This window comes from Pelophylax lessonae (assembly GCF_965119305.1).
Source record: "Pelophylax lessonae genome assembly, chromosome: 11".
NCBI classification, from domain to species: Eukaryota; Metazoa; Chordata; class Amphibia; order Anura; family Ranidae; genus Pelophylax; species Pelophylax lessonae.
In genome coordinates, this window is record NC_138778.1 from 151,822,687 (window position 1) to 151,848,781 (window position 26,095).

Sequence of the window (26,095 nt, forward strand, 5' to 3'; positions counted from 1 at the left end):
AAAGTCCCAGAAAGGTGATGTTAAAGCGGAAGGCTTGAATCCCAAGGAGAGATAGGAATACAACCGTGGTATATATGTCAAAGTGGCTGCTTACCAGAGGTTAAGGCCTCCAACCTAATGGAATGGCCATACACACTTTAGATGTTAAACCAGATAGGTTGTATCCTTCATAGTCCAGGGAAACCAGATATATTCCACTATATATGTACCAACTCCAAACGTGATGTCAAAAGAGAAATGAAGTACACATAGCGTTATGGTTAAATTCAAGGATTTATTAAAATTGCACTTACATTAAGAAAACTTGGTATAAGGCACATCAAAGACACAGAGCAGAGCCACAGCATCCCGCTTGTATGGAAGAGCCGGCGTCTAGGGGGCGTGACAGTCGTACATATGGCTATGTCGTTTTTAGAGGCAGATGTAACCTATAAATGGCATTATTGAAAAAGACGGGTCCATTATAACATTTATATACAGAGTTGCTGTTTTATTAGCTAAAAGGAGTGCCATTGTAACACCTGAAGAACTTTTTAAAGTGACAACTGTGTACATTTACATTATTTGTCTTTTTTCAGATGATACCACATGTAAACTGGTTACAGGTCGTTCCAGAATACCATGGATGATGAGGTAAGGTTATAGGTTGTGTAAGGTAGATAATAACCAGTTTATAATGTGGGAGTGAGAAGTTGGAAACGGCGCTACCTAGCGCATGTGCAAAATGCGAGTGAGAGAGAGGAAAAAAGTGCTTTAGTGCGTGATATATAGTGCAAACATAAATCTTATGCCTGTGAAAGATTCCCAGTCACTGGCTAAATGTAGACAACTTGAGCCAAATATTGAGTAAAAGGTGTGTATAAGGTATGGTAAGTAATAAATAATGTAGTAAAATATTTCCAGTAAATAGGTGGTAAGATCAATAAATTAATGTAGTGGTAAATGTGATAAAAGCAGTGCTTAAATTGATAAAAGCAGTGAGGCTACTATTGCATACCTGCTGTGTGATATACCTCCAATCTGACCACCAGAGGTCGCACTTACCCTTTTACAACAAATGGTGTATATGGGAGCCAAATAGGGTATGATCAAATTTTCTCAAACCTTTTCCCCAATCCGTCCTTGCGGACCGATGGATCCCATCTGGGTGTGAAAAGGGGAGAAACGAACCTCTTAATGTGGCATATAGAGCAGGATTTCTAAAGGGCTAGTAGTAACTCACGATTGGTATGCAGCAGATCAAATCAGACGGGTGCAGGCTGTGCCGAGGAAGCTTCCGCGTTCCAAACTGAGGCGAGCTGCGGACCGAAAGTGACGTTGGGTTCCGCCCTACGTACGTTTCGTCATAGGACGTCTACGGGAGCGGGCCAGTTTAGCTCCAGGCCTTTTTTTTAAAACTTTTTTGCTTTCATGTAGAAATCAGTATTTTCTGTTAGAGAATTAGTTCTATACCTGAACATTATATCATTTTTAAAGCCCTAGAGAATTAATTGGTGGGTGTTAAAGTTTTTTACGTCCCACAGTATTTGCGTGAACAGTTTTTTCAAACGCTTTTTAAAAATAATTTTTTTTTATTTTTTTCAATTTTAATGCAAAAAACACAATACATAACACTTTTTTTTTTTTTTTTTTTGTAAAATTTAAAAGCTGATTTTTCACTGGGTAAATAGATACCCAACATGCAACGGCGTCAAACATATATTTTATTATATTATATTATTGCTGTCACAAGGAATGCAAACCTCCTTTGTGACAGCAATAGGGATGTGACTGGTACTCTTGAGGGATCTGGAGTCTTTAAGACCCCAAATCCCTTCTCTGCCCTTTTAAAAAGCATTCAAAACAACTAGATCCGTGTTTTTTTAATACTTTACTTTAAAAAAAAAAAAATTACGCCGATTTGTTTCAGAGTAAACCAGAAGTCATGTCATGTCAGCGCTTCCAGGTTACTATCACAAACAGCCGATCAAAGCCGAATCCGTCTTTACTTGGCTGCCCAGCCAGCCGATGAGACAGGAGAGAGCCTGAGCAAGCCACAGCCTGGGGAGATGACACACACACTTCTTCCCTTAGACCTCATTAGACAGCAAATCTGATATAGTGACAGCTGAGTACACTTTAGATAAAACCGAAAGTTAGACCATGAAAAGCATAATCGGGCTACTCAGGACCATAATATGGTCACTTACTTTGCTTACTTTTTGCCATGCAGATGTTTGCTCAAACGCAACCAGCGTAAACTACTTGCTTTCACAACTTAAGGTTTTTTGTATAAAAGTATAATAACTAAAAAATTTATAGCTAGCAATCCCATTCAGACTGGCCTTGGAAAATGAAATGCGTTCATCCTTGTTATCCTGTTTATATATTGTGTGTTGAAGCTTCTTGCATCTAGAATGGTGAATACAGTTTCTTTGTTACTCTTTACTATCTAGAAAAATGTAGGTAGAACATTTTTGTGCGACTTAAAAATCGTGCAATTTCCATTGTGACTTTACAGTGCGAATTGATGCAACTTTGGATGAGAGCAACTTTATGACTTTGACCAATGTGATCCTTTTTGTTTGCGATTTGCAAAGTTGCTAGACATGTGCTGAACGGAAACATTTGTTTAGTTTTGTTTTTTTGTTTTTTTTTTTTTTATTGTCCAATGAATTCCAAATTTTCATAACGATTTGAATTCAAATTGGTCAAAAACTGATCGAACTGATGGCATGGGGGTCAGCCCCAAAATCTATTCTAGACTCTTATCCGAGCATGCAGCCTGGCAGGTTCCTCCCCCCCCCCCCCCCTTCCTCCTGAACCATACCAGGCCACATGCCCTCAACATGGGGGCAAAGTGGGCCGGGGGGGGGGGGTGGCTCTGACCAAACTTTCATAGTTTGTTATAAAATTTAGCAAACCGGTCATTTTTCCTCCTTCACTGATGAGGCAAATCCCCCATTTCTTTGTCCATTTAGCTATGAATTTGCCAATGTCTGCCTGTTCCATACAATCCTGTGTGAAAAGGAAGGGCTTTATCTAGATCGGTCGCCTCCAATTTGGGGCCCAATGGGGCGGTTCCCAGACGCTGCTGCAAAGAGGGATAACCTGTAAGGTTGCCAGGCTTTTATATAGGTACAAGTCCCCAAGCAGTGTTTACTACTGCTTTAAGTTCCTCCTTTTCCAGTCGAGGCTTATTCTACCAGAAGTGCCAGTGTTTCCTGAGTAATTCAGCATCAAGCTTCAGATGTTCAAGGTAACAAGGCTTGTACCCTGACCTCTGTTCACACTTTTACCCCATTATCGGGTAGATATTTATACCCCTGCGGACACCAGTTTTGAGTGGAAGGTCCTGCAGGTGGCCTTGTGGTGGAGGTTTTTCCTGTTCTGTTTGTTTTTTACTTTTTGCTTTTGCGGCCTAAGCCCCTTATGCAGCCTTTTTTTGACATCCCAAGTTATCATGTATAAGAAGAAACCCTGTGTCCTGTACTGTGCAATTAAGAAATTAGGATGTTCGGTTTTCCTGTAAAAATACTTTGCATTGAGTACATCGCAGGACTCGGGGATCCCTCCCCACTTTGTGTTGTTCAGTGCTTGCTACTAAATTGAGGCTGTGCTGGAAGGAGTTATGCCTGGATAGGCAATCTTGCCTTATTTTGGCCAGTGTTCGTTCACCTGTAGGTGGCAGCATAACCCAAGTAAACCTAAATAAGAAGAAACCCTGTCATTTGAAGTACACCATGAAAAAGATTTCATAGGTAAACCAAAAATCCTAAGTGCCTGTTAGACCTAATGAGCATTTAACCCTTTTCCTGGATTTGGGCTTTAAATTGTAATCCAATAAAAGGTATCCCTTAAACTTTAAACTCTACTACAGGCAGTCCCCGAGTTACAAACATACGACTTGTACATAAGAACAGGGGCAACGCGAAGTCACGCTGGTCCCCGGAAAGCGCTAGGCGTCCATCTTGCTGCTCATCATGCTGCCATCTTTCTGCATATCATGCTGCCACGCCACTTATCACCTGTCAGCAATCAGACATCACTGCAAGGCCAGTTAACCCTTTCCTATGCTATCCAAATCCTACACTTTTTTGGCTGGTGTTCCACTTAAAAAAATGTACCTGTTCCAACTTCAATACAAATTCAAGTTAGGAACAAACCTACCTTGTTTGTAACCCAGTAGCCTGTACTGCATTTAACTGTTGAAAGCCTTATTTCTCTTTTGTTCATTGATGGACACAGCTCTCTGGTATTCAGAACCATAGGCTTATATTGCCTCCTACAGGAGTAGGACACTAGGCAGAAAAAAGACTTTGCTACGCCTATTGGCAGTCCTAGTTGGTATACCCACTCTCCCCCTTCTGCTATAGGCCTTGTATGGCCAGCTTTAGGGTGTCTCCACTGCACTGGAGGAGTATAGGAAACACCCTGGGACAGCTGCTTTTTCAGTCTGGAAGGATGGTAGTGTTAGATGCACTAGCAGACTTGGATGAACTTGGCTAACAATTAAAGGATAAATCAAAAATTCAAACACAGAAGGACTTTAACCACTTCCGTATATCGATGTACCTGTACATCGGCTTGCAGAAGTGGTTGTACTGGGATGATGCCTGCAGCTTTGTACCGTTTTTTTAGAGCCAGCGGTCGGCGTTCAGAAGAGAACAGTGGATGCAGCTCAGCAGCCGCTCGGCCATTATCCCAGCGAGCAGGAGGAGACATTCTTCTCCCGCCTTCCAAAAATGTAAGCGTCGAAAACTGTATTCAAATTACACATGTGAGGTATCACTGCGATCGTCAGAGTGAGAGCAATAATTCTAGAAAAAAGACTTCCTCTGTAACTCTAAATTGGTAACCGTTAATATTTTTTAAAGTGTCGCCTATGGAGATTTTGAAGTACCGTAGTTTGTCGCCATTCTACGAGTGTGCACAATTTTAAACCGTAACATGTTAGGTATCTATTTTGCGTGACATCATCCTTCACAATATACAAAAAAATTGGGCTAACTTTACTGGTTATTTATTTATTTTTTTTTAATTCAGTGAAATGTATTTATTTAACCACTTTACCACCGGAGGATTTTGCTGTCTTACGTCTAGGCCACTTGTTGCGATTCGGCACTGTGCGACTTTAACTGACAATTGCGCGGTCGTGTGACGCCGTACCCAAACGAAATTTACGTCTTTTTTTTTCCCACAAACAGAGCTTTCTTTTGGTGGTATTTGATCACCTGTGCGATTTTTACTTTTTGCGCCATAAACAAAAAAAGAGCGTAAATTTTGAAAAAATAACAATATTTTTCACATTTTTTTTTTATATGAAATTCCCCCCCAAAAAATGTAAAAATCAAAATTTTATTACATTTTTGGCCAATTTGTTTTCTGCTACCTATGTTTGGTAAAAAATAATCACAATAAGCGTATTTTGATTGGTTTGCGCAAAAGTTATTGCGTTTACTAACTAAGGGAAAAATTTCTGTCTTCTTTTTTTTTTTTTTTTTTTGCGGGACTGCGACATTGCGGCGGACAGATCGGACCCTTGACTGACATTTTGACACTTTTGGGGTTACCAGTGACATTACTACAGTAATCAGTGCTATAAATATGCACTGTTACTGTAAAAATTACACTGGCAGGGAAGGGGTTAATTTTATTGGAGAGGGAGGGGTTAATGTATGCCTGGTGCTTACTAACGTGTGTGGGGGGAGGTGACTGAATGACACAGGGACAGATCGCAGGTTCAGCTACGCTGAACCCTGCAATCTGTCACTGTCTGTCACTTAGGAGATCTGCCCGCTTTGTTTACACAAGCGGGCGGATCTCCAAACTCTATTCCCCGACGATCGGGGAAGAGTGGCGGCGATCGCCGCCGCTCCTCCCCTGGCCCGACTCCCGCTGCGACTGAATACAGTGGGAGCGAGCCTCCGGCGGCACGCGAGCGCCGCCCACAAGGGGAGGAGTCCAGCGACGTAGGTCTACGTCACTGGACGGGAACTAACCACTTTGCCGCAGTAGAGCTCCAGTGAGCGGTCGGCAAGTGGTTAAAAAAAATGGTGTTTGAAAGACCGCTGCGCAAATACCACGTGACAAAAAATATTGCAACAACCGCTATATTATTCTCCAGAGTCTTTGCTAAAAAAATATATAAAGCTTGGGGGTTCTAAGTAAATTTCTAGCAAAAAATACTGATATAGGCTTGGTCCTTAGTGGTTAAGGTGCCAGCAACAACTACTTCAGTTATTTAGGGCTAATACAATCTCATTTAAGTACAAAAAGTTAAAATCTCATTAAAACATGTATAAATAAAAATTACCACATAGGGTTATGCAGTTTTGAACAGCAGTGCAGCAGCTTCCGCTCTAGGTGTTTCACCATTTAGGCTTCCTCAGGAGGCTTACGAATGTTGTGTATTGCTAGTACTATAGATAAAAGAACAAACCATACTTACAAAAGTGATAATGACATACAGTAATATAGATGTATCACAGTTATTTCAATAAAATAACCACCATTAGAAACCACAAATTATTCGTTTTGGGAAATCGGGCCTACCTAAAACCTCAGTGGTCTGACCTTCTTCCTACGGGAACCTGAGGCACGGTGGATAGAGCACATTTTATTTCTTGAGAATTCTGGTAGGCCTGATTTCCTAATATGATTGATTTGTTTGTTTGTAATGGTAGGTGATGGTATTGAAAAAACTGATACATATATATTATGTCCATATCCTCTTAAGTATTGTTTGTTCATTTATCTATAGTACCAGTAATACGCAGAATTCATAAAACTCCTGGGGAAGCCTATACAGTGAATAATTTCCAGCGGAAGCTGCTCCACTGCTGTTCAAAACCGCATCGCTTTTTGTGCTGCTGTTGTTGTTTTTTTTTTTTTTTTTATACATATTTTAATGCCATTTTAACTTTTTCTATTTATAATAAAATGAGATTGTATTTACCCTATATAACTGTGAAGTAGTTGTTGCTGTCCCGCTGTGTTTTCGTTTTTGATTTCTAATTTATATGGGATATGGTGCCTCTTGGCCCTCCATTCCCCAGCACGCTAAGTTTCTCTTTCATTCATTGATGGACACAGCTCTTGATTCTTATTAATCATTGGGTACTGCCCCCTACAGGAGTAGGACGCTAGGCAGGAAAAAGTTTGACTACGCCTATGGGCATACCCAGGGGGTATACCTCCACTCTCAGCTATAGGTACTCAGTTTTTTTCTGCCTAGTCAGGAGTAAGGCCCTAGTTCCTTGCTGGGATCTCTGGTCCTGGCAATTTTTTCATTATAATTGGAATTTTTTTCCTCTTTTATTCTTTTGTTTCTGTGAGAACTACAATCAAGTGCTGGACTGGGTGAAGAACTGGATAATATAGATCCTTAGGGTCCGGCCAGCAGGTGCGTGCAGACCGCAGCTCCGCACTAGGTCAGCCGTGACATAGCCCCACTGGACAGGGGCTGGCCTGCAAAGTAAACGTCTCGCGTGGACGCATACCAACTGGCTTCGGCCTGAGTCTCAGTGTTTCCTTCAGGCCAACAGCACCCACATTACAATGGAGCAGTGTCCTGTCTGGAGCGTTGCCCACCCTGTTTTGGGGTGGACATGGGCCCTTCCCTAGGATTGTCGGATCCCCCTCCTTTCCCCCCCCAGTCCCTCTTAAATGTCCATTACTGTGGGTCCCCCCCCCCCCCCCTCGTCCTCCCGGTGTGAGGTGAGGTGATGAGCTGGTTGCTCTTAAGGGGGTCCAGTTGGAGTTGCTGCTGACTGGGTTTTCCTGGTGCACAACGAGGGGTTGAGCAGGGTTCCCTGCCATCCTGGGGGTTGGTGACTAGGGCAGGATGTCCTCTGAGCTCCCTGCAGTAGTTGTTGGGCTGGGGGAGCGGATGTTTTTTCCATCCGCAGGCACGCGCCCCACACGGGCGGATCCGACCAAAAATTTAGGCCACGGTTTTGCGGCATACTCTGCTGAACCTATGTGAGGCGGTCCCTGTGAGGGTTTTCTGAAGCCACTGCCTCCCGTTTGGGCATCCGCCTTCCCCTCTGCTGCCCCTAGGTGGTCAGATCCGCTGGGGCTCGTGTCCTGGCGCCCTCAAAAAAATTTTAAAAAAATTTAGGTCGCGGCTTGCGGCCTACTAGGCCATGAGGCCGAGTCGGGCGCCCCTGTTAAGGGGGCGGCCCCAGTGCGTGTAGCTGAAGCCCCCACTCTTCTTTTGGGCAACTGCCGGGCTGAGGATCCGTGCAATTGCGGCTGGGCCCCCACATTTTTAATGAGTCTTGCCACCATTAATGTGTGGGCCTCCTGCATTGTTTTAGCGAGGGAACTCTGCCTGCGCCTCCGTGTCACAGGTGCCCCCTTTTAAGGAAATTAAAAAATAACAGACTTACTGACCAGATCACCAGGTGAAAATAAAAGAACAAAGCCTAAAAAGGAAACTAATGCAGCCATCACATCTAAATACTGGTAAGCTGAAATATATTACATTTTTTTGGGAGTTTAATACAGCCATATCCCTCTTTCACAACAGTGTTACTATACAAATTGTACTAAGCTGTATCACCTTAAAGCGGTTGTATACTGGCAAAAAAACAAACAAAAAAAAAAAAACCAAACCCTGCAAGACAAAGGCATAAGGAATAAGGAAAAACTTACCTTAAAACGAAGCCCCGACACGGACGCCCGGACAACGCTGTGGGAGCTGTCATGCTCCCTCGGCGTCTCTTCCGGGTTCGGCGGCTCCAGCGCTGTGAGTGGCTGGAGCCGCCATGACGTCACTCCCGCGCATGTGCGCGGGAGTCCCTTTCCAGAAAGTAGCTGGCAAGGAACTCTGATGGTCCGCTGGACCTTCAGAGCGCATGCGCCGCTAGTGTCAGCGACTGCATGCAGGGCAAATATCTCCAAAACTGTGCAGGTTTAAGAGATATTAACCACTTGCCGACCGCCGCACGACTATTTGCTGCGGCAGTCAGTCCCCTACAGGCAAAACAACGTAGGGCTACCTCGCTCGCCCACGAGCCTCTAGGGGGCGAGCGCGCGCCACTCGAGGCTCGCTCCCGCTCGTTCACTAACATCCCAGCGTGAGTGACCGACGGCTCCTATGTCCGCCGGTCACTCCCGATCTCCCGCTGGAGAGGGAGAAAGGCAGGTGGCTGATGTAAACACAGCCGTCTGTCATTCTCCCTGGTGTAACTGCAGAGATCATACGATCCTGCTATGTAGGATCGTATGTCTCTGGTTACATCACAAGCCACGCCCCCCACAGTTAGAATCACGCCACTAGGGATACATTTAACCCACTGATCACCAATAAAGTTAACCCCTTCCCTGCTAGTGTCATTTTAACAGTAACGGTGCATATTTATAGCACTGATTACTGTAGTAATGTCACTGGTAACCCCAAAAGTGTCATAAATGTCAGTCAAGGGTCCGATCTGTCCGCCGCAATGTCCCAGTCCCACAAAAAAAAAATCGCAGATTGCTGCCATTACCGGTAAAAAAAAAAAAAAAACAATAAAAACGACCTAAATCTTTCCCGTAGTTACTTTTGCGCAAACCAATCAAAATACGCTTATTGCAATTTTTTTTTATTTTTTTTACCAAACATATGTAGCAGAAAACAAATTGGCCTAAAATGTTAAATTTTGATTTTTACATTTTTTGGGGGGGAATTTCATATAAAAAAAAATGTGAAAAATATTATTTTTTCAAAATTGTCGCTCTTTTTTTTTTTTTGTTTATAGCGCTAAAAGTAAAAATAGCACAGGTGATCAAATACCACCAAAAGAAAGCTGTTTGTGGGGAAAAATGGACGCCAATTTCATTTTGGTACAGCGCCGCACGACCACGCAATTGTCAGTCACGCAGTGCCGAATCGCAAAATAGGCCCTGGTCTTTGAGCAGCCAAATCCTCTGGGGCTTAAGTGGTTAATTGTACCTACAGGTAAGTCTTATTATAGGCTTACCTGTAGGTAAAAGTAAAAACATTTGAGTATACTACCGCGTTAATAAATATGTCCATAAAAGAACAGATCACGATAGTGTGCTATATTTGTCAGTTATACAATTTCTTACCCTTCCTGAATGAATAAGATAGATTGTGGTACATCAGCAAATTGCCCCTTTTGCTTGATTTGTGTACTTACAGTATGAGAAATATATCTGCTGTCATTATCTGAACTCCCTGTCACTTCTCCAGTAAGCACACTTGTGGTCTTTTCTGTTTGTAGGAATTTATCACCGTACGCGTCCAGGATCCTAGACTGCAGAATGAAGGGTCATGGACATCCTATGTGGATTATAAAATATTCCTTCACGTGAGTAAGAGATTTGCCAACTGCTGTCCCTCTATATTTAAGTCTGTTCTGAGATTTGTAGTTCCAAAAATAGGTGAACCGATTATCTTCATTCAAAAAAAATCTGATTTGTAAAATTTAGAGTAATTAAAAGTCTGGTTTTGTCTTTTCTTAGACCAACAGCAAGGCTTTCACTGCCAAGACATCCTGCGTGAGAAGACGTTACAAGGAGTTTGATTGGTTAAAGAAACAGCTGCAGAAATATGCTGGCCTAGTGTGAGTAGTTTGCCCCTTGTATAGCCCTTTATACATGTGGACAAAGGGACTTATAGGAGCTGCAAGATGTTAAATTCTGATATCTGTTTCTGGTACTTGACACTATGTAGACACTGCCTGTTATGATGGGACAATACATTGTCCTTGTTACCTAAATGCTCTCCTGTGTCACATGCATTTCTAGTGGTTAATATAGATGGTCATGCCGTTACCCACAGCACAGGCATGTTCCACAGTTGTCACCATTAGGAAGCCTGCCCTGAGTTAGTAATAACATGCATAGGTCAGCCATAATTGTATGACTACCCACCTAATGAGTAGGTCCCCCTTTTGCCACCAAACCATCTTGACCCGTGGAGGCATGGACTCCACTAGACTCTGAAGGTATTTTGTGGTGTCTGGCACCAAGCAGTCTGTAGCAGATGCTTTTATGATCTGCAAGTTACGAGGTGGGCCACCCTGGATCGGGCTTATATTTTCAGAACATCCCATAGATGCTCAGTTGGATTGGGATCTGGAAAATTTGGAGGCCAAGACAACACCTCAGATTTGTTGTGTTCCTCAAACCTTTCTTAATCCATTTGTGCAGCATAGCAGGGATAATTATTCTGCTGAATGAGGCCACTGTCATCAGGAAATACTGTTACCATGAAAGGGTGTACTTTGTCAGCAACGGTTTTTAGGTAGGTGGTACATGTCAAAATACACTGCCTTCGCCGGCTTGACTTCTTACCAGTATACCCCAGCAAAATGGTTTCCATCGATAAGTTGCTTATGTTTTTTAAAGCATGCCTCCATTTTAGGCAATTTATACCTCCCAAGCATGTTGGAAATTGGGGAAAAAAAATTTACAAATTGTGCAAAAGCATAACACTGTTCACATTTGCCTTCAAAATACATAAAGGACCACTCTGGGCCGGATTAACAAAGGGCCTATTGGAGCTGCAGCTCCAGTCCCCTACCTTTTGATATAGGCCTAGAATGGTGGGACTAGCCATTCGGCACTGCCTAAAGGCCTGGGGCCAGTAAGGGCCCAATGAGAGGCTCCTGGTATCTCCTGCAGCAGGGGGAATCTGACAGTTGGGGATGATCAGTGTGGCACCAATCTTCCTTTATTTCTCTCCATGAAGTAGCTGAAACCTGCTTCTCTTCCTCTCTCTTCCAGGGCTTTTAGCTGCTTCATTAACCCCCCCCCCCCCCCCGGATTTCCCCTGCTTTCTGGGGCCTCTTGTGTACTCTCTGAGCTTCCCTCTTCACCTCTACCACCGGCTGCTATGGGGGATGTGTCAGGATGGAGAGTAGGGAAGGGGCCAGTGTCTTCTGTTCATTCATCTGCAGTGCAACTAAGGCACCCCCCCCCCCCCCCCCAAAGAATTGTGAAAGAAAATAAAAAGGATAAAATATATTGTAGAGAGTACAAAAATAAAAAAGATAAATTTAATTTTGTAACCTTGGATTGCGATGTGTTGCCAACCCCTCTCTTGTATTCAGCTATAACACACTATGTAAGTGTATCTGGAAAACTAAGCTTCTAAATACCATTTTTGCAGATATCAGATATCTTCAGGCCGTTCACGTGACTCCCAGCTTCTCTTCTTCTAGTCCAATCCAGGGCTACAGCAGGAGAAGCCGAGATCACGTAACTGCTGTGCTGGCAACTTCGCTCTTCCCGCTGTTGCCTTTAGAGGGGGGCAGAGAGCGGCTGGGAGTCACATGACCGAACTGCATCTTTCTTCAAAAATGGTATTTAGAAGCTTTGTTTTCCACATACACTTACATAGTGTGTTCTGGCTATGTAAGAAATTATATCAAATGTTTAAACTGAGGAAATGTACCATTTTAGGAAAATATTAGGTAATTTTGAAATCAATAGCAGCAACACGTCTCAAAAAAGTTGGGACAAGGCCAGGCCATGTTTACCACAATATAGTGTCCCATTTTATTTTAACAACACTCTATAAATGACTGGGAACTGAAGAGAACTGTTGCAGGAGTTTTGGGAGAGAAATGTTGTCCCATTCATGCCTGATTTAAAACAACAGTCCCGGGTTGTCTTTGTCTTATTTATTGTTTTCAAGATGCGCCAAACATTTTCAATTGGTGAAAGGCCTGGACTGTAGGCAGGCCAGTTAAGCACCTGAACTTTTCTACTATGAAGCTATGCTGTTGCCATAGATTCATTATGCTGTTAGCATTGTCCTGATGGGATATGGAAGTACTTACCTTAAAAAAAAAAAAAATGTGGTCTAGCTGAGAGAATGTGTTACTCTAAAACAGGGGTGGGGAACCTTTTTTCTACCAAGGGCCATTTGGATTTTTGTAACATCATTCGGGGGCTGCACAAAATGTAAGCATAAATGTAATAGGCATTGCTTTGCGGCAAAAAACGCTGTAAAAAATTGTGTGACTTTGAGGTCACAAAAGTGTGAACGGGTCCTTCAGTAATCAAGGTATAGTGTGCCCTCTTTCAATGCAGACTGACCACAGCATGCCCCCTTTCAATGCAGAGTGACCACAGCGTGCCCCCTTTCAATGCAGAGTGACCACAGCATGCCCCCTTTCAATGCAGAGTGACCACAGCATGCCCCCTTTCAATGCAGAGTGACCACAGCATGCCCCCTTTCAATGCAGAGTGACCACAGCATGCCCCCTTTCAATGCAGAGTGACCACAGCATGCCCCCTTTCAATGCAGAGTGACCACAGCATGCCCCCTTTCAATGCAGAGTGACCACAGCATGCCCCCTTTCAATGCAGAGTGACCACAGCGTGCCCCCCTTTCAATGCAGAGTGACCACAGCATGCCCCCTTTCAATGCAGAGTGACCACAGCATGCCCCCTTTCAATGCAGAGTGACCACAGCATGCCCCCTTTCAATGCAGAGTGACCACAGCGTGCCCCCCTTTCAATGCGGAGTGCCCACAGCGTGCCCCCCTTTCAATGCGGAGTGCCCACAGCGTGCCCCCCTTTCAATGCGGAGTGCCACTTTCAATGCGGAGTGCCCAATGCGTGCCCCCTTTCAATGCGGAGTGCCCAATGCGTGCCCCCTTTCAATGCGGAGTGCCCAATGCGTGCCCCCTTTCAATGCGGAGTGCCCAATGCGTGCCCCCTTTCAATGCGGAGTGCCCAATGCGTGCCCCCTTTCAATGCGGAGTGCCCAATGCGTGCCCCCTTTCAATGCGGAGTGCCCAATGCGTGCCCCCTTTCAATGCGGAGTGCCCAGAGTGTGCCCCCTTTCAATGCGGAGTGCCCAGAGCGTGCCCCCTTTCAATGCGGAGTGCCCCCTTTCAATGCGGAGTGCCCAGAGCGTGCCCCCTTTTAATGGGGCGTGCCCCCTTTCAATGGGGCGTGCCCCCTTTCAATGCGGAGTGCCCCCTTTCAATGCGGAGTGCCCAGAGCGTGCCCCCTTTCAATGCGGAGTGCCCCCTTTCAATGCGAGTGCCCAGAGCGTGCCCCCTTTCAATGCGGAGTGACCACAACATGCCCCCTTTCAATGACCACAATGCAGAGTGAACAGCGTGCCAAGCCCCAGTGCTCTTAACTTACCTGTTGTAGCGGCGGGCGGCTTCCTCTCTTCGAGTCCTCCTGCGTCCCGCCTCCCTCCTCCTCCTCGGCCAATGAGATTGGCCGAGGAGGAGGCGGATCTGTGAGACAGTAGCGAATTTTCATTCGCTATTGTCACACAAATGAGCGGGCTCGAGGTGCACTGCTCTGCTGCGCCTCGGGTCCACCCACAGTGTCAGAACGGAGCCATCGGCTCCTTCTGACACAGCAGCACGGGGGGGCGGATCGCAACGATTGTGCGGGCCGGACAGAAGAATCGTGCGGGCCGCATGCGGCCCGCGGGCCGGAGGTTCCCCACCCCTGCTCTAAAACCTGGATATATCTTCCATCATTGATGGTGCCTTTCCAGATGTGCAACCTGCCTGTTCCATATGCACTAATGCACCCCCATACCTTCAGAGGTGCAGGCTTTTGAACTGAGAAGTAATCAAAAAAAAAGGTCACTCTTCTTTTTAGTCCGGAGGATGCCGTGCCCATGGGTACCAGAAACCATGTCAAATTTCGATTTATCTGACCACAGAACAGTTTTCTACTTTACAACAGACCATTTGAAATGAGCTTTGGCCCAGAGAAGACGGTGACATTTTTGGATCAAGGGCATCCAATATTATGTTTCAGCCTTGTCCCTTGAACACAGAGATTTCTCTAGCTTCTCAGAATCCTTTGATGATATGCACTGTAGATAATATTTCAAGTGATTGTAATTTTTACATTGAGGAACATTATTCTGAAATTGTTTGACAAATGTTGGAAGCAACTTTTCACAGATTGGTGTACTTCTGCCCACATTTACTTCTGAGACACTCTGACTTTTTTAAGGCCCCTTTCACATGGGCGGTGTGCCCGACAAGACTCCCGTTTGCTAAGTGGGGAGTGGTTCGCCTATCCCCGCTGAGCAAGCGGATGACTGCTTTGTCTCCACGTACTTTGCAGAGACAGACCTGTCAGAGCCCCTCTCTCCTCTATGGGAGATCGGATGAAAACGGACCGCCTGTCCGTTTTTTATCCGATCTGATACTCCAGACGGATGTAAAATAGGGTTTCCATCCGTCTGGATTTCACTAACTGGATCAGATAGCAGCATATGTCAGCGGAGATGTCTCCACTGACATCCACTGTTTCATAGGGCTGCATGGAGCATCCAATCAGGTCCACCTGAAAAACTGACAGGCGGACCGGATCGGAAAGCCAGTGTAAAAGGGGCCTATGATCTCTTTTTATACCCAATCACGTTACTGACCGGTTTTCAATGAACCTAATTAGTTTCAAAATATTATTTCAGCTCTTCCTTGTTAGTATCACTCACTTTGCCAGCTTTTTGTTGCCCTGTCTCAACTATTTTTGAGAGGTGTTGCTGCCATCAATTTAAAAATGACCTTATGGTTTTCCTAAAATTGTAAATTTTCTCATTTTAAACATTTGATGTTTTCTATTGTGAATAAAATATGGGCTTATGAAATTCATTTCTTTCTGTTTTATGTAGATTTTACACAGCTTCCTAATTTTTTTTTAATTGGGCTAGTTTGCCTTTACAATAGAAAAATCAGGAGAAAATCAGGTGTTAGGGTTTGTTTTACTTTCATCAGTAATGTGCTAAGGAGTTTGGACTAGGTAGTAAGGTTCTTACCATTCTGGCTAAGAATGTTCTTTCATTTAGAAATCCCAATGATGACAGACTGAAATATTTGTTCCCTTTGGTAGGGACTACAGTGGATGCTATCATCAAGGATGCTGCCAGGCATTGCAGTGCCCACCATACCCAGCAGAAGACTCACAGGTCATCTCTCCCAGCTCAGAAGCATCTCTTTTTCTTCACTTTGCCCTCAACTGTTATGTTGAGCCCCAGCCCAAAGCTTGGCTGTCCTTTCACCTGAAAGATTGACATTCTAAGTCTGCCAATTCTGCCTACATGCCTTTCCTTACATGAAGGTGCACCCCAACTTTTCATTAGACTGGTTTCTTACTGACCTTTACAGTCCCAATGCTTGGATGCAAGTGGTGTGGTGTTCACGAGTTTTGTACACTGCTCCTGCATCACTTTGCTCACCCCTATCTTGCAGTCTATCCTCTGCACTGGGATGATTTCCATTGTAGGGGTCTTGCATCAAGACCACCTTGACCAATCGGAATCGCTCTGACCTGTTTTGAAAGCCCTAAAAAAAAGAACGGGAACATGAACGGTGCTTTTAAATCCATGGGCCGCTTCACCGGCTGCGGTGGCAATGACCACTCGTCACTCAGAAAGGCAAGTGCAGCAGGGACCAGGGAGGTGTGGAGGGTGTAAGATATTCGTAGACCTTTAATTTTTGTGAAAAAGTGAAATTACAATTTACGTTTATGCACTCCCATCCAGGAACTCTGCGACTCTCCACTTGAACATTGGTGTCTTTGGTCTGATAGTGGCCTTTTTTGAGGTTGTTCTGTAGGCCCATTTCTATTCAAGGAATCTGCAGTGCATTTTTTCATTGTGGGACAAATGGATCCTGGTCTTAGGACACACACATTTGTTTAACACCAAGGACCAGGCTGTTCCTATCCAGGTGGCTGTGGAATATGGCTCTGATGTAGCTTGTTATTGCACGTGGGAGAGAAGCCTGCCCTGTGTAGTCTGCTACTGTCGCTCAAATTGCTGAAAAGGTTAATGCTGGTTCCGATTGAAAGGTATCGGAATACACAGTGCTTCACAGTTTGTTGCATATGTGGCAGCATTGTGGCAAACTGGTCAGGGTGACCCGTGTCCATACTCAAAATCACCTAAAATGGGGCACATTAGAATCAGAACTGGACCATGGAGTAATGGAAGAAGGTGACCTGGACTGATCGTGTGTGTGTGTGTTTTTTTTTTTTTTTTTTTTTTTTTTTTTTTTCTAACATTTTCTGATTCTAATTTACGTATTTCTCTTACTCCTCTTTTTTGTAGGCCTGTTCCTGCATTGCCAGGAAAAGTTCCTTTTTATATGGGATGCACTGATGACTTTATTGAAAAAAGGAGACAAGGTCTTCAGCAGTTCCTTGAACAGTAAGTCTATATACATATTTCAAGCAGAAAGGACACTTTTGCAGCACAAAAGCTCTAACCTCGGGTGTCTCAAATGTCCCTACAAAAATATGTTCAAAACATTTAGGTGTCTTCAGTAAAATATTTACACTTAAAAATTTTGGTGCTTAACATACAGTTCTCACCTTTTTGTTATTTTCACAAGTTTGAAGTGCTGAAATATGAAGAAGCCTAGTGATGTCGCAGAGGAGGAAGTTTTAGACCAAATAGTAATATAGACTTTTAGTACTGTTTAGTTATTGAAGGATACATTTACCTTTTCATAAAAAATAATGCACATTTTTTTTGCAGGTAAAAAAAATGTGCATTTGTTTTATTTTTAAGGGGGCTGCATACCATTACACATGTGATCAGCAGATCATGGGTGCAAGGCAGGGCTCCTGCAGACTCTCAAGATGGCTATCTTCCTGTACCTTGTATGGGCAGGTAGTTACTTGAGAGCAGGGAGAATCAAACTACGAAGGCGCTACCCAGCGCCCTTGCAGTTCATTGGAAACTACAAGCTGTCAGCTGCAATGGCTGGCTGTAGTTGTAGTTCGCTCATTCACAGGAAACTATGAATAAATGATGCGGCTGTGCTGGGCATGGCCTTCATGGCCATGTTCTTTTCAAAAAACTGACAGCTGGTGGAGGGAGAAGAACACCTGTTCATTGTCATAGAGCGGGGGAGATCAGCGCAATTGACAGCAGGAGTTGGAACATGTTACATGTTCCACCCTAAATATGAGGGAAACATGTAACATGTTCCAAAAGGTGAAATCCTTTAAAGTAAAACATTGGCTTCCCATTAACAAAAAATGTGGTTCCGCATTTAGAAGTGCATCTGCATTTATGGTATACTCTTGGTACCCCTGAAAAGTCCCACCTAAACCTGTTTAGCCTGCCAGTGGAGTTCCGCCATTGCACATTTTCTGGGATGGTGTGGTAAAAATGCTGCACTGCTTCTGAATTCGGACTAATGTTGGCACTCTTGTGTAGGAGGGGCCTGTTTACTCTACAGTAGGATAAGAAGATGCAAAGGGCGTGACTATTCATTCACTGTTCATACACAAGTCTGTAGCTTGTCCATTAGCACTCAGCACACCTAGTCCTGCCCACTGTTGTTTTGGTTTACAACACTGCCTCTGTTGCTGAAGCCAGTGGCAGCCATGGCTGTCTATAGCATATCTTAAGTTTTAAGACTTCATGAACGTATAGATTACCAAAACAGTGCATGGTATATGTATACATTTGTGAAAAAAAGAAATTTCTGTATATTAATGGACTTGTAAGATAAGGTGTATATACAGGCAAAAAATATTAAAAACGAAGTGAAGCCGAAAACATTCACATGCCTCATTTTTTATTAAACCTTCTTTATTGTAAAACATGCCTATTAATCCAGTGGGGTTGCTAAGGGGGTGCGGATCGCACCCGGTTGACACCATCAAGTTGGAAGTGATATTTAACCGTGATGATGTCGCCCCCATCTGTGACAGCGCACAATCGGCGCACAGCTGTGTTGCCAGCCCAAAATTAGTCTGCCCAGTGCCCTGCAGGGCACTGGAGTAGGGTAGACAGGGGAGAGCTAATGCCCTGGCCTGCCCAGTTTCTACTGCTCTGTCCTGCTGTCACTTTGCAGCGGCAGGAGGGAGCACTGTGGCAGGCTTGCTAGGGGGGAGAAGTGAACACTTAAAGCTGCTGTATACCACTGGACTTTTTTTTTTCTTTCCTACAAGGTAAAGTCATAATGTGCTAGTATGCATCGCATACTAGAACATAATGTTAAATTCCGGCGCCGCAATGTCAGCGATGCAGTCGCTTCCATCTTCACTCGTCTTGCTTCCGGGTTGGCGTGCTCCAGCTCTGTGACTGGCCATAGCATGCGCACGGGAGCCGCCGTACAAGGCTTGGAAGGAACAGCATGGCTGGCCATTCCTGTCACTGGCTGTATGTAATGTAAATGTAAATATCTCCTAAAAGGTTCACGTTTAAGAGATATTTGTTCTACCTAATAGGTAAGCCTTTATTATAGGTAAAAGTCAGTAGAGGAAGTTTACTTCCTCCTTTAAAACAAATTACTAGCATGCTCAGAGCCTAAAAGTTTAAATTCGGAGTTCTGTTATTTTTCTATATTTTTATTCAAATTTGCTAGATGCTTAATAGTAGTTAACGACTGCTATTTGTCATTATAAGCAGTGCAGTATGGGGGGGAAAAAATGAATGGGGGGGGGGGGGAGGATGGTGACACCATGTTTTACCGCACCAGGTGACACCAACCCTAGTGATGCCACTGTGTTGATCCTGCCAGTTTCCCAGAGCTGACCTTGCTTCCTGGTTTGGTTGATAATGCTGTTTGCTGCTGCTTCAATTACCCACGGCAGTACTGTAGTCCAGCAACTGCAATGACATTCCCTCAGCATCGGTACCCTGAAGAAGGAGGCTGCACACTCCTACACGGAAGTGTTCTGTGCCGTTCCTGCACCTTCTCCAGGTTGATAGACATTATCCCCCTTCTCTGAAGCCATCCTATCACTTTTAGGCTGCATTCACACTTGAGCGTAGCGTTTTTTTTTACCGCAAATTTTACCGCGATTTTCAGTCGTTTTTGGAGGCAGGCATTGACATCTATCAAAAACGCTGGTAATCAGCCCAAAAAGAAGCTCATGTACTTTTTTCAGCTACAGGCGTTTTGCAAAACGCTCAGATGTGAACAGGGGACATTTAAATGAATGGGGTTTTACTTGTTGGGCGTTTTTGAAGCTGAAAAACGCTCAAAAACGCCCATGTGTAAATGGAGCCTTATAGGCAAGCCATTTGCCGGCTCTTAGAACTGGTACCGAGTTCACAGCAGAAGCAGCTGCTGTAAACTTGATACAACCACTGGTCTACCATGACATGTAGAAATATACCTTGGTAGACAGGTAGTCAAAGGGAAGCTGGCCGGAAGGAGGTGAAGACCTGTTGCTACTTATTCTAACAGCTTCCGCAGCTTTTTTTTTTTTTTTTTCAACATTACTGAACAACCCCAGTTGACTGTAACTAACTATATACCATGACTTGGATAAATGTGAACCTTCATAGACCTGTTAGTGTGGCTTATTGTTTTCTTGCATTTTGCTAGTCAGAAATGTATATTTATCTGACTGTTCTTTTGCTGGTTTATTTGATATCTGCATAATGTAAGTATCCCAGTACAATGATAAACCGCTGTCTGTGGTCTCGTATAGAATGTTGTAGCCAACCGTTTACTTCTACAGAAAATGTCATGATATTTCTCATATTTAAAACCCCTCCCTGGCACTTAGTAAGCTAAAGTGGATCTGCTATACTGGTGTATTTTTTTTGCAGTGATGGGTTTTTATGGGAGAGCATCTTGTTTCAGTGTTTGTGTGCTGATCTCCTACCAGTAGATGGCAGTGTGAGAATGGGAGATGGCTTAACTCTCAGCTTATCTCATAGCAAATATTATGACAGGTTTGGTTCTCTCTTGCATCCGCATTAGAAAAGGAAACAGGAAGTATGGATTCAGACATGTATGGTACAGATTAGCAATTAAATTTTCAGCTAGTTCTTTAAAACCATGGAATTGCTTCTCCTACTGACAACTGCACCCCCTATTTCTTGTACAGGCATTACAGGGACAAGGAAGTGAGGGAAAAACTCCCTAATGGGGTCACAAGAAATTAAAAAAAAAAAAGCTAATGGAAATTTTAAAGTAGATTTAAAGCCAATCACTAAAACCTCAAAGATTCTTAAACATGTTGATGTCATTTATATCTACAGCTTTCAATAATGCTTGCTAATCCTGTCGTTTTAAGGCACTTCCTGTTATAGGATGACAACACTCTCTGTAAACACTGATGGGTACATTCATTATTTTTAGTGAGTTTACTTTGAGATGAGAGCATTTTTATTAAATTACATGTGAGTGCATTATTTTTTTAAGAATAAAGGAATGTTTTTATACAGTGTACACTGAGGGGTTTTCGTTCTCATCCCTTGTTCTTCAGAGGAGCATTGGAGTGAGCCTGTACCATACTTGTCTGAGATGATCTGCAATCCATATTGATTATTATCCATATGTAATGTAGATGACGCCGATCTACCGCATGCTTTAATTGACCTATCTGTAACAGATGGTCAATTTTTTCCGGCAAGCCTTGCATGGTGTCACTCAGTGGAGGATTATATAATCGCACATTTACATCTGGCGATTTAGGCTACATATTTCACCTATTACTTACCTTAATACTAGACTGGACTTCACTTTAATTTGGGGTTTTCGTATTTTATTTTTATTTTTTCCATTGTTTTAATTTCATATTATTTTTGGCTATTTTCACTTGTTTATACAGAGACTTTCGCACAGCATTTTTTAATACATAGTCTAGACACTCTTTATATCATATAGTATGTTGCAGCTTTGTCTTCACAGATAATATGCACATACCTTAGCACGGTATACGCTTGTTACTTTTGCACAAATAGGCTAATGTTTAACCAGTTGAGGACATTTTGGTGTGCTACAAAAAAACGTTACTAAAATGCACATAGCATGACACCTAGTTTCATTCTCACTGGGAGTGTGCTTTGTACTGTGCACATTCCACTGGCAGTGTATATGAAATTTAAAAAAAATTCCACAATATGAAACTGCATCTTTACTGCCAAAACATGTCTACCATCTAGCAATTTATTTAGGGACTACAGAGACTGCTTCCAATTTAGAAGAGCTTAAAGCATAACTAAAATTCCACTATGATACGCTGACCAGGCATATATTGTATTGCAGAAGAGACGTGCAATAAAACCTGCCTGCCCAGAGCCATTCCTGGACAGCAGCAGTGCTGTTCCTGTGTGCTGGCATGACTAGCTCCTGTGCATGTCCTATGAAAATGGCTGAAATCCACCTCACAGGAGAAGATACTGGCACCGGCGAGGGAGCGTTGAGAAGGTGAGTAATAGTATCCTCCCCATTCGTTTTGCTTTAAAGCAGATCTAATTATTTCACCCCTGCTATTCTTGTGTCCCCCAACAATAAACTATTTGCTCTTTTTTGGTCTGCTAAATATACCATTTTTTTTTATTTATTTCTTGGTGTAGCACCCTACAGGTAGGTGCTAAGTAAATGTATAGTGGGTCTTGCCTGCCTAACAGCAGGGCCGTGATTTCTGTTAGTTAGGGTGTCATGGGTTCCAGATGTGTTTGCTGAGGAGGAGGTCTCCCCATTGGCTCCTGTGAGAGGCTTCTCATAGGGCAGTGGAGGAAGCCCAATCAGGGGACACATTCAAGCTTGTAGCTACCCCAGGAGACATATTATGCCGCAAACGATTCTGGGAGTGGATATAAGTTTGGGGCAAGTGCGTGACACAGTGTCTTTGGCGGGAGCAGAGTCCCAGGAGGGAGAGAACAGCGGTCTCTCCTCCTGTTTGAGGAAGTGGATGTCTCAGGGTGTCGCCTGGGAATTCAGAGAGTGCTGAGTTGAGCTGAGGGGATCCGGTGTGCCGAGAACCAGCAGCGAGCGACAGGGGTCCAGTCCCAGGAAAGCCTACACAGGTCGTGAGTACTGAGGATTTCCCCTGGGGGTCTGCCTAGAGTCAGAGGGGTCCACTCCAGAAGAGGTTCTAGGATCCAGTGCCAGCTAGCTGATGAAAGGGGGTACCTAGGTTGAGGACCCTGAAGTTGCTGAGGGTTACAGAGTCAGTGAACCCCGAAGAGTTCAAGGATAAAGGGGGCATCTGCAGTTTGGGCCCTGAATTGTACAGAGTGTCAGTTGAGCGTTGCAGCCATACAGGAACCTACAACAAACTACCTCAAGCCAGTACAAGGCGGGAGGGGAGTATTCAGTGACTTTGCAGTACCGCAGTGTCAGTAGTTCTATAATCCACAGTCCTGGATCTTCTGGACTTCTATCAAGTTAGTGTGTTCTGAGAGTCAGTGAGCGTTTGCTAGCGTCAGCTGGCGTCAAGGCCGCGTTAACAGCCATTTTTCCTGGATGGTGGCTTCCTTACATCAGGGGGATTCCTGGCATTCCATAGACATCAAGCTGCCTACCTTCACATCCCGTTCTGTTCGGGGCACCTATGGGTTCTCCATTTTATTTCCATGGGGAAGGATCTCTATCGATTTTGTGGCGTTACCCCTTGGTCTTGCTTCTGCTACTGATATGGATCAGAGAACTGCGTCCGTCAATGAACTTTTTTACGGGAAGTCAAAAATCCAGTATTTTATATAGATGCGTACACACAGAGTGATATATTTCAAGCATTTCTTTCTCTTTATTTTGATGATTATGGCTTACAGCTAGTGAAAACCCAGTATCTCAGAAAATTTGAATTTTGCATAAGACCAATAAAAAAGAAAAAAAAAAAGATTTTTATTATAGAAATGTTAGCTTACTGAAAAGTATGTCCATGTACAGTATAGTATGCACTCATTACTTGGTCGGGTATCCTTTTGCATGAATTACTGCATCAATGCGACGTGGCATGAAGGCCATCAGCCTGTGACTATAATGAGGTGTTATGGAAGCTCAGGTTGCTTTGATAGTGGCTTTCAGTTCGACTACATTGTTAAGAGGAAGATGAGATACATAATGATTAACAATACCCCACAGATTCTCTGTGGGGTTTAGGTCAGGCGAGTTTGCTAGCCAACCAAGCAAAGTGATACCATGATCATTAAACTAGGTATTGGTAGTTTTGGCAGTGTGGGCAGATGCCAAGCCCTGCTGGAAAATTAAATCGGAATCTCCATAAAGCTGGTCCGCAGAGGGAAGCATGAAGTGCTCTAGAATTTCCTGGTAGAGGGCTGCGCTGACTTTAGACTTGATAAAACACAGTGGACCAATACCAGCAGATGACATGGCTCCCCAAATCATCACTGAGTGGAAACTTTACACTGGACCTCATGCAACTTGGATTCTGTGCCTCCCCAATCTTCCTCCAGACTCTCGGACCTTATTTAGAAATAAAATGCTCAATTTTCCACAGTTAAAGGTGGGCCCCCTCCCTCTCCTCCTGAACTGTACCATGCCACATGCCCTCAACATTGCATAGCACCTTGTTTCCATATTTTTGAGGACAAGACCCTTCCCCCAAAACCCTGGCCCTCTGGTTGTGGGGGTCTGCAGGCAGGGGGCTTATCAGAATCTGGAAGCCCCTTTAGCAATATAGGGGCCCCCATAGTACCCCTACTTATTCACCCAAAAATTTTTAAATGTAAATAAAAACAGTTTTTTTTAAAAGTCCTTTATTGAAAAAAGTCCCTTGATGTACATCCCTTATCAATTGTGTCGTCCGGTGATGTAGATCCACATCAATCGCAATGAATGACTGCTGCCAACACACACCTGCTTCTGGCGGTTACCGACACTGAGTGACAGCTCTACTTTCTTCCGCCGCCAAAGTAAACAAATGACCATATATGGACATATGCATATATAGTCAATGACGTCACAGAGTGCCTCTGCCCCCTTATGTCATTTGACCCCCATATTGGCTTTCTTTTGGGGGGAGGGGGAGGGGGGGGGGTTACAAACAGTCTGAACTGTCTCCCATGTACTTGCATCCCATGTACTTAAAAACACGTCTGTTGTGCTATACATGTACAATATCAATGCATACACCAGAGTGAGCGCACTCATTTTAGACACATTATTCATGGTTAACTCTAACTGATGACCTTTTAAATGTTTTTAAAGTGTCTATGGAAATTTTTATGTATCTAAGCTCATTGTCTTTTCCCATGCTCACACAATTTTAAGGCTTGACATGTTTGGTATCGGTTTACGGTGCGCAGCCTCATTTTTCATATTTAACCAACAAATTAGGTAATATATTGCGTTTGTGTGCCCTAAAGTTTCAGTATATGTTTACTAAAAATTTGCACTAAAAAAAAAAAAAAATTGCACTAATATTTTGTGGCATAAAAAAAAATTGGAACTACCAAAAATATGTAGGGGAAACTGACCAAAACTGGGAGCGGACAGAATATGGGGCAGCTTGTGCATGGCAACTAATCAGTTTGAATCATTTGAAAATGAAAGGGAGAATCTGATTAGTCACCATGCGCAACTACAAAATAATCTGGCTGCTTCCGTTTTGATAAATTCTCCTCCATACAATTTGGGAGTTTGAACTAATCTTCAGGCCCCTTTTTTTTTTTTTTTTTTTTTTTTTTTTAAACCTATGTAATAACCATAAAAAGGCTTTGGCAGTGAAAGAGTTAAACACTACACTATTTTTTGTATGGGGAGAATTCTCTTCACTACTTGTCACTGAGATGCAACGGGACATGAGGAAAAGTTTCCACAAAGCGAGAGGAAGTCCTTTCTGAGCTCCCACGAGAACAGGTGTTCCATTAAAATACAACTAAAGGCAACATACACATTTTAGTAAATCATCATATAAATACGTGAAGGCTACACATGGTAATAAACATAATTACTGAAATTATTATTTTCCTACCTTTATAGGTGCAATTGGTGTCTGTAATCCCCTCCACCAGTCTTCCTTTGCTGGATAATGCTAGTGATGGTGGAAGGAATTCTGCAGAGTTGGAATGTCATTTTCCTTCCACTATGCTAGAATCTGCATCTCCCATAGGGAACTACAATTCCCATGGCTCCTAGTGCCTTCTATCATGCGCCATCTATTTTACATCACACACACCCACCTGCCAATTATTAGCTGGATGTGTGCTATGTAAATCAGTACAAGTCAGTACAAGGCATGTGCTCTCAGTGGAAGATGGAATAGTTGTCACTGGTCCCTATTTTTATAATGTCAATTTTTTTTGGTATAAAAATGAGAAAAGGAAAAGCAGAAAGAATAGGAGTCGCTGCCAGGTGGAGGGGAGCAGGGGGCCAGGTGCAAAGAGGAGAGAAGAAGTGGCAGCAGGGTGGAGGAGAGGACAGAACCAGGTGCACAGAGGAGAGGG

General features: G+C 43.6%; 1 protein-coding gene across 1 annotated transcript in view; it reads left to right on the forward strand.

Annotated features, from left to right (window-relative positions):
* The window catches only part of SNX11 (sorting nexin 11), a 65,131-nt gene that overhangs the window by 22,528 nt on the left and 16,508 nt on the right, over nt 1-26,095 (forward strand). Inside the window, exons 2-5 of the mRNA XM_082271336.1 lie at nt 579-633; nt 10,212-10,298; nt 10,453-10,553; nt 17,036-17,134. Of these exons, the coding sequence (XP_082127462.1) occupies nt 622-633; nt 10,212-10,298; nt 10,453-10,553; nt 17,036-17,134 (299 nt within the window). The 5' untranslated portion in view covers nt 579-621. The remainder of the gene's footprint in view (nt 1-578; nt 634-10,211; nt 10,299-10,452; nt 10,554-17,035; nt 17,135-26,095) is intronic.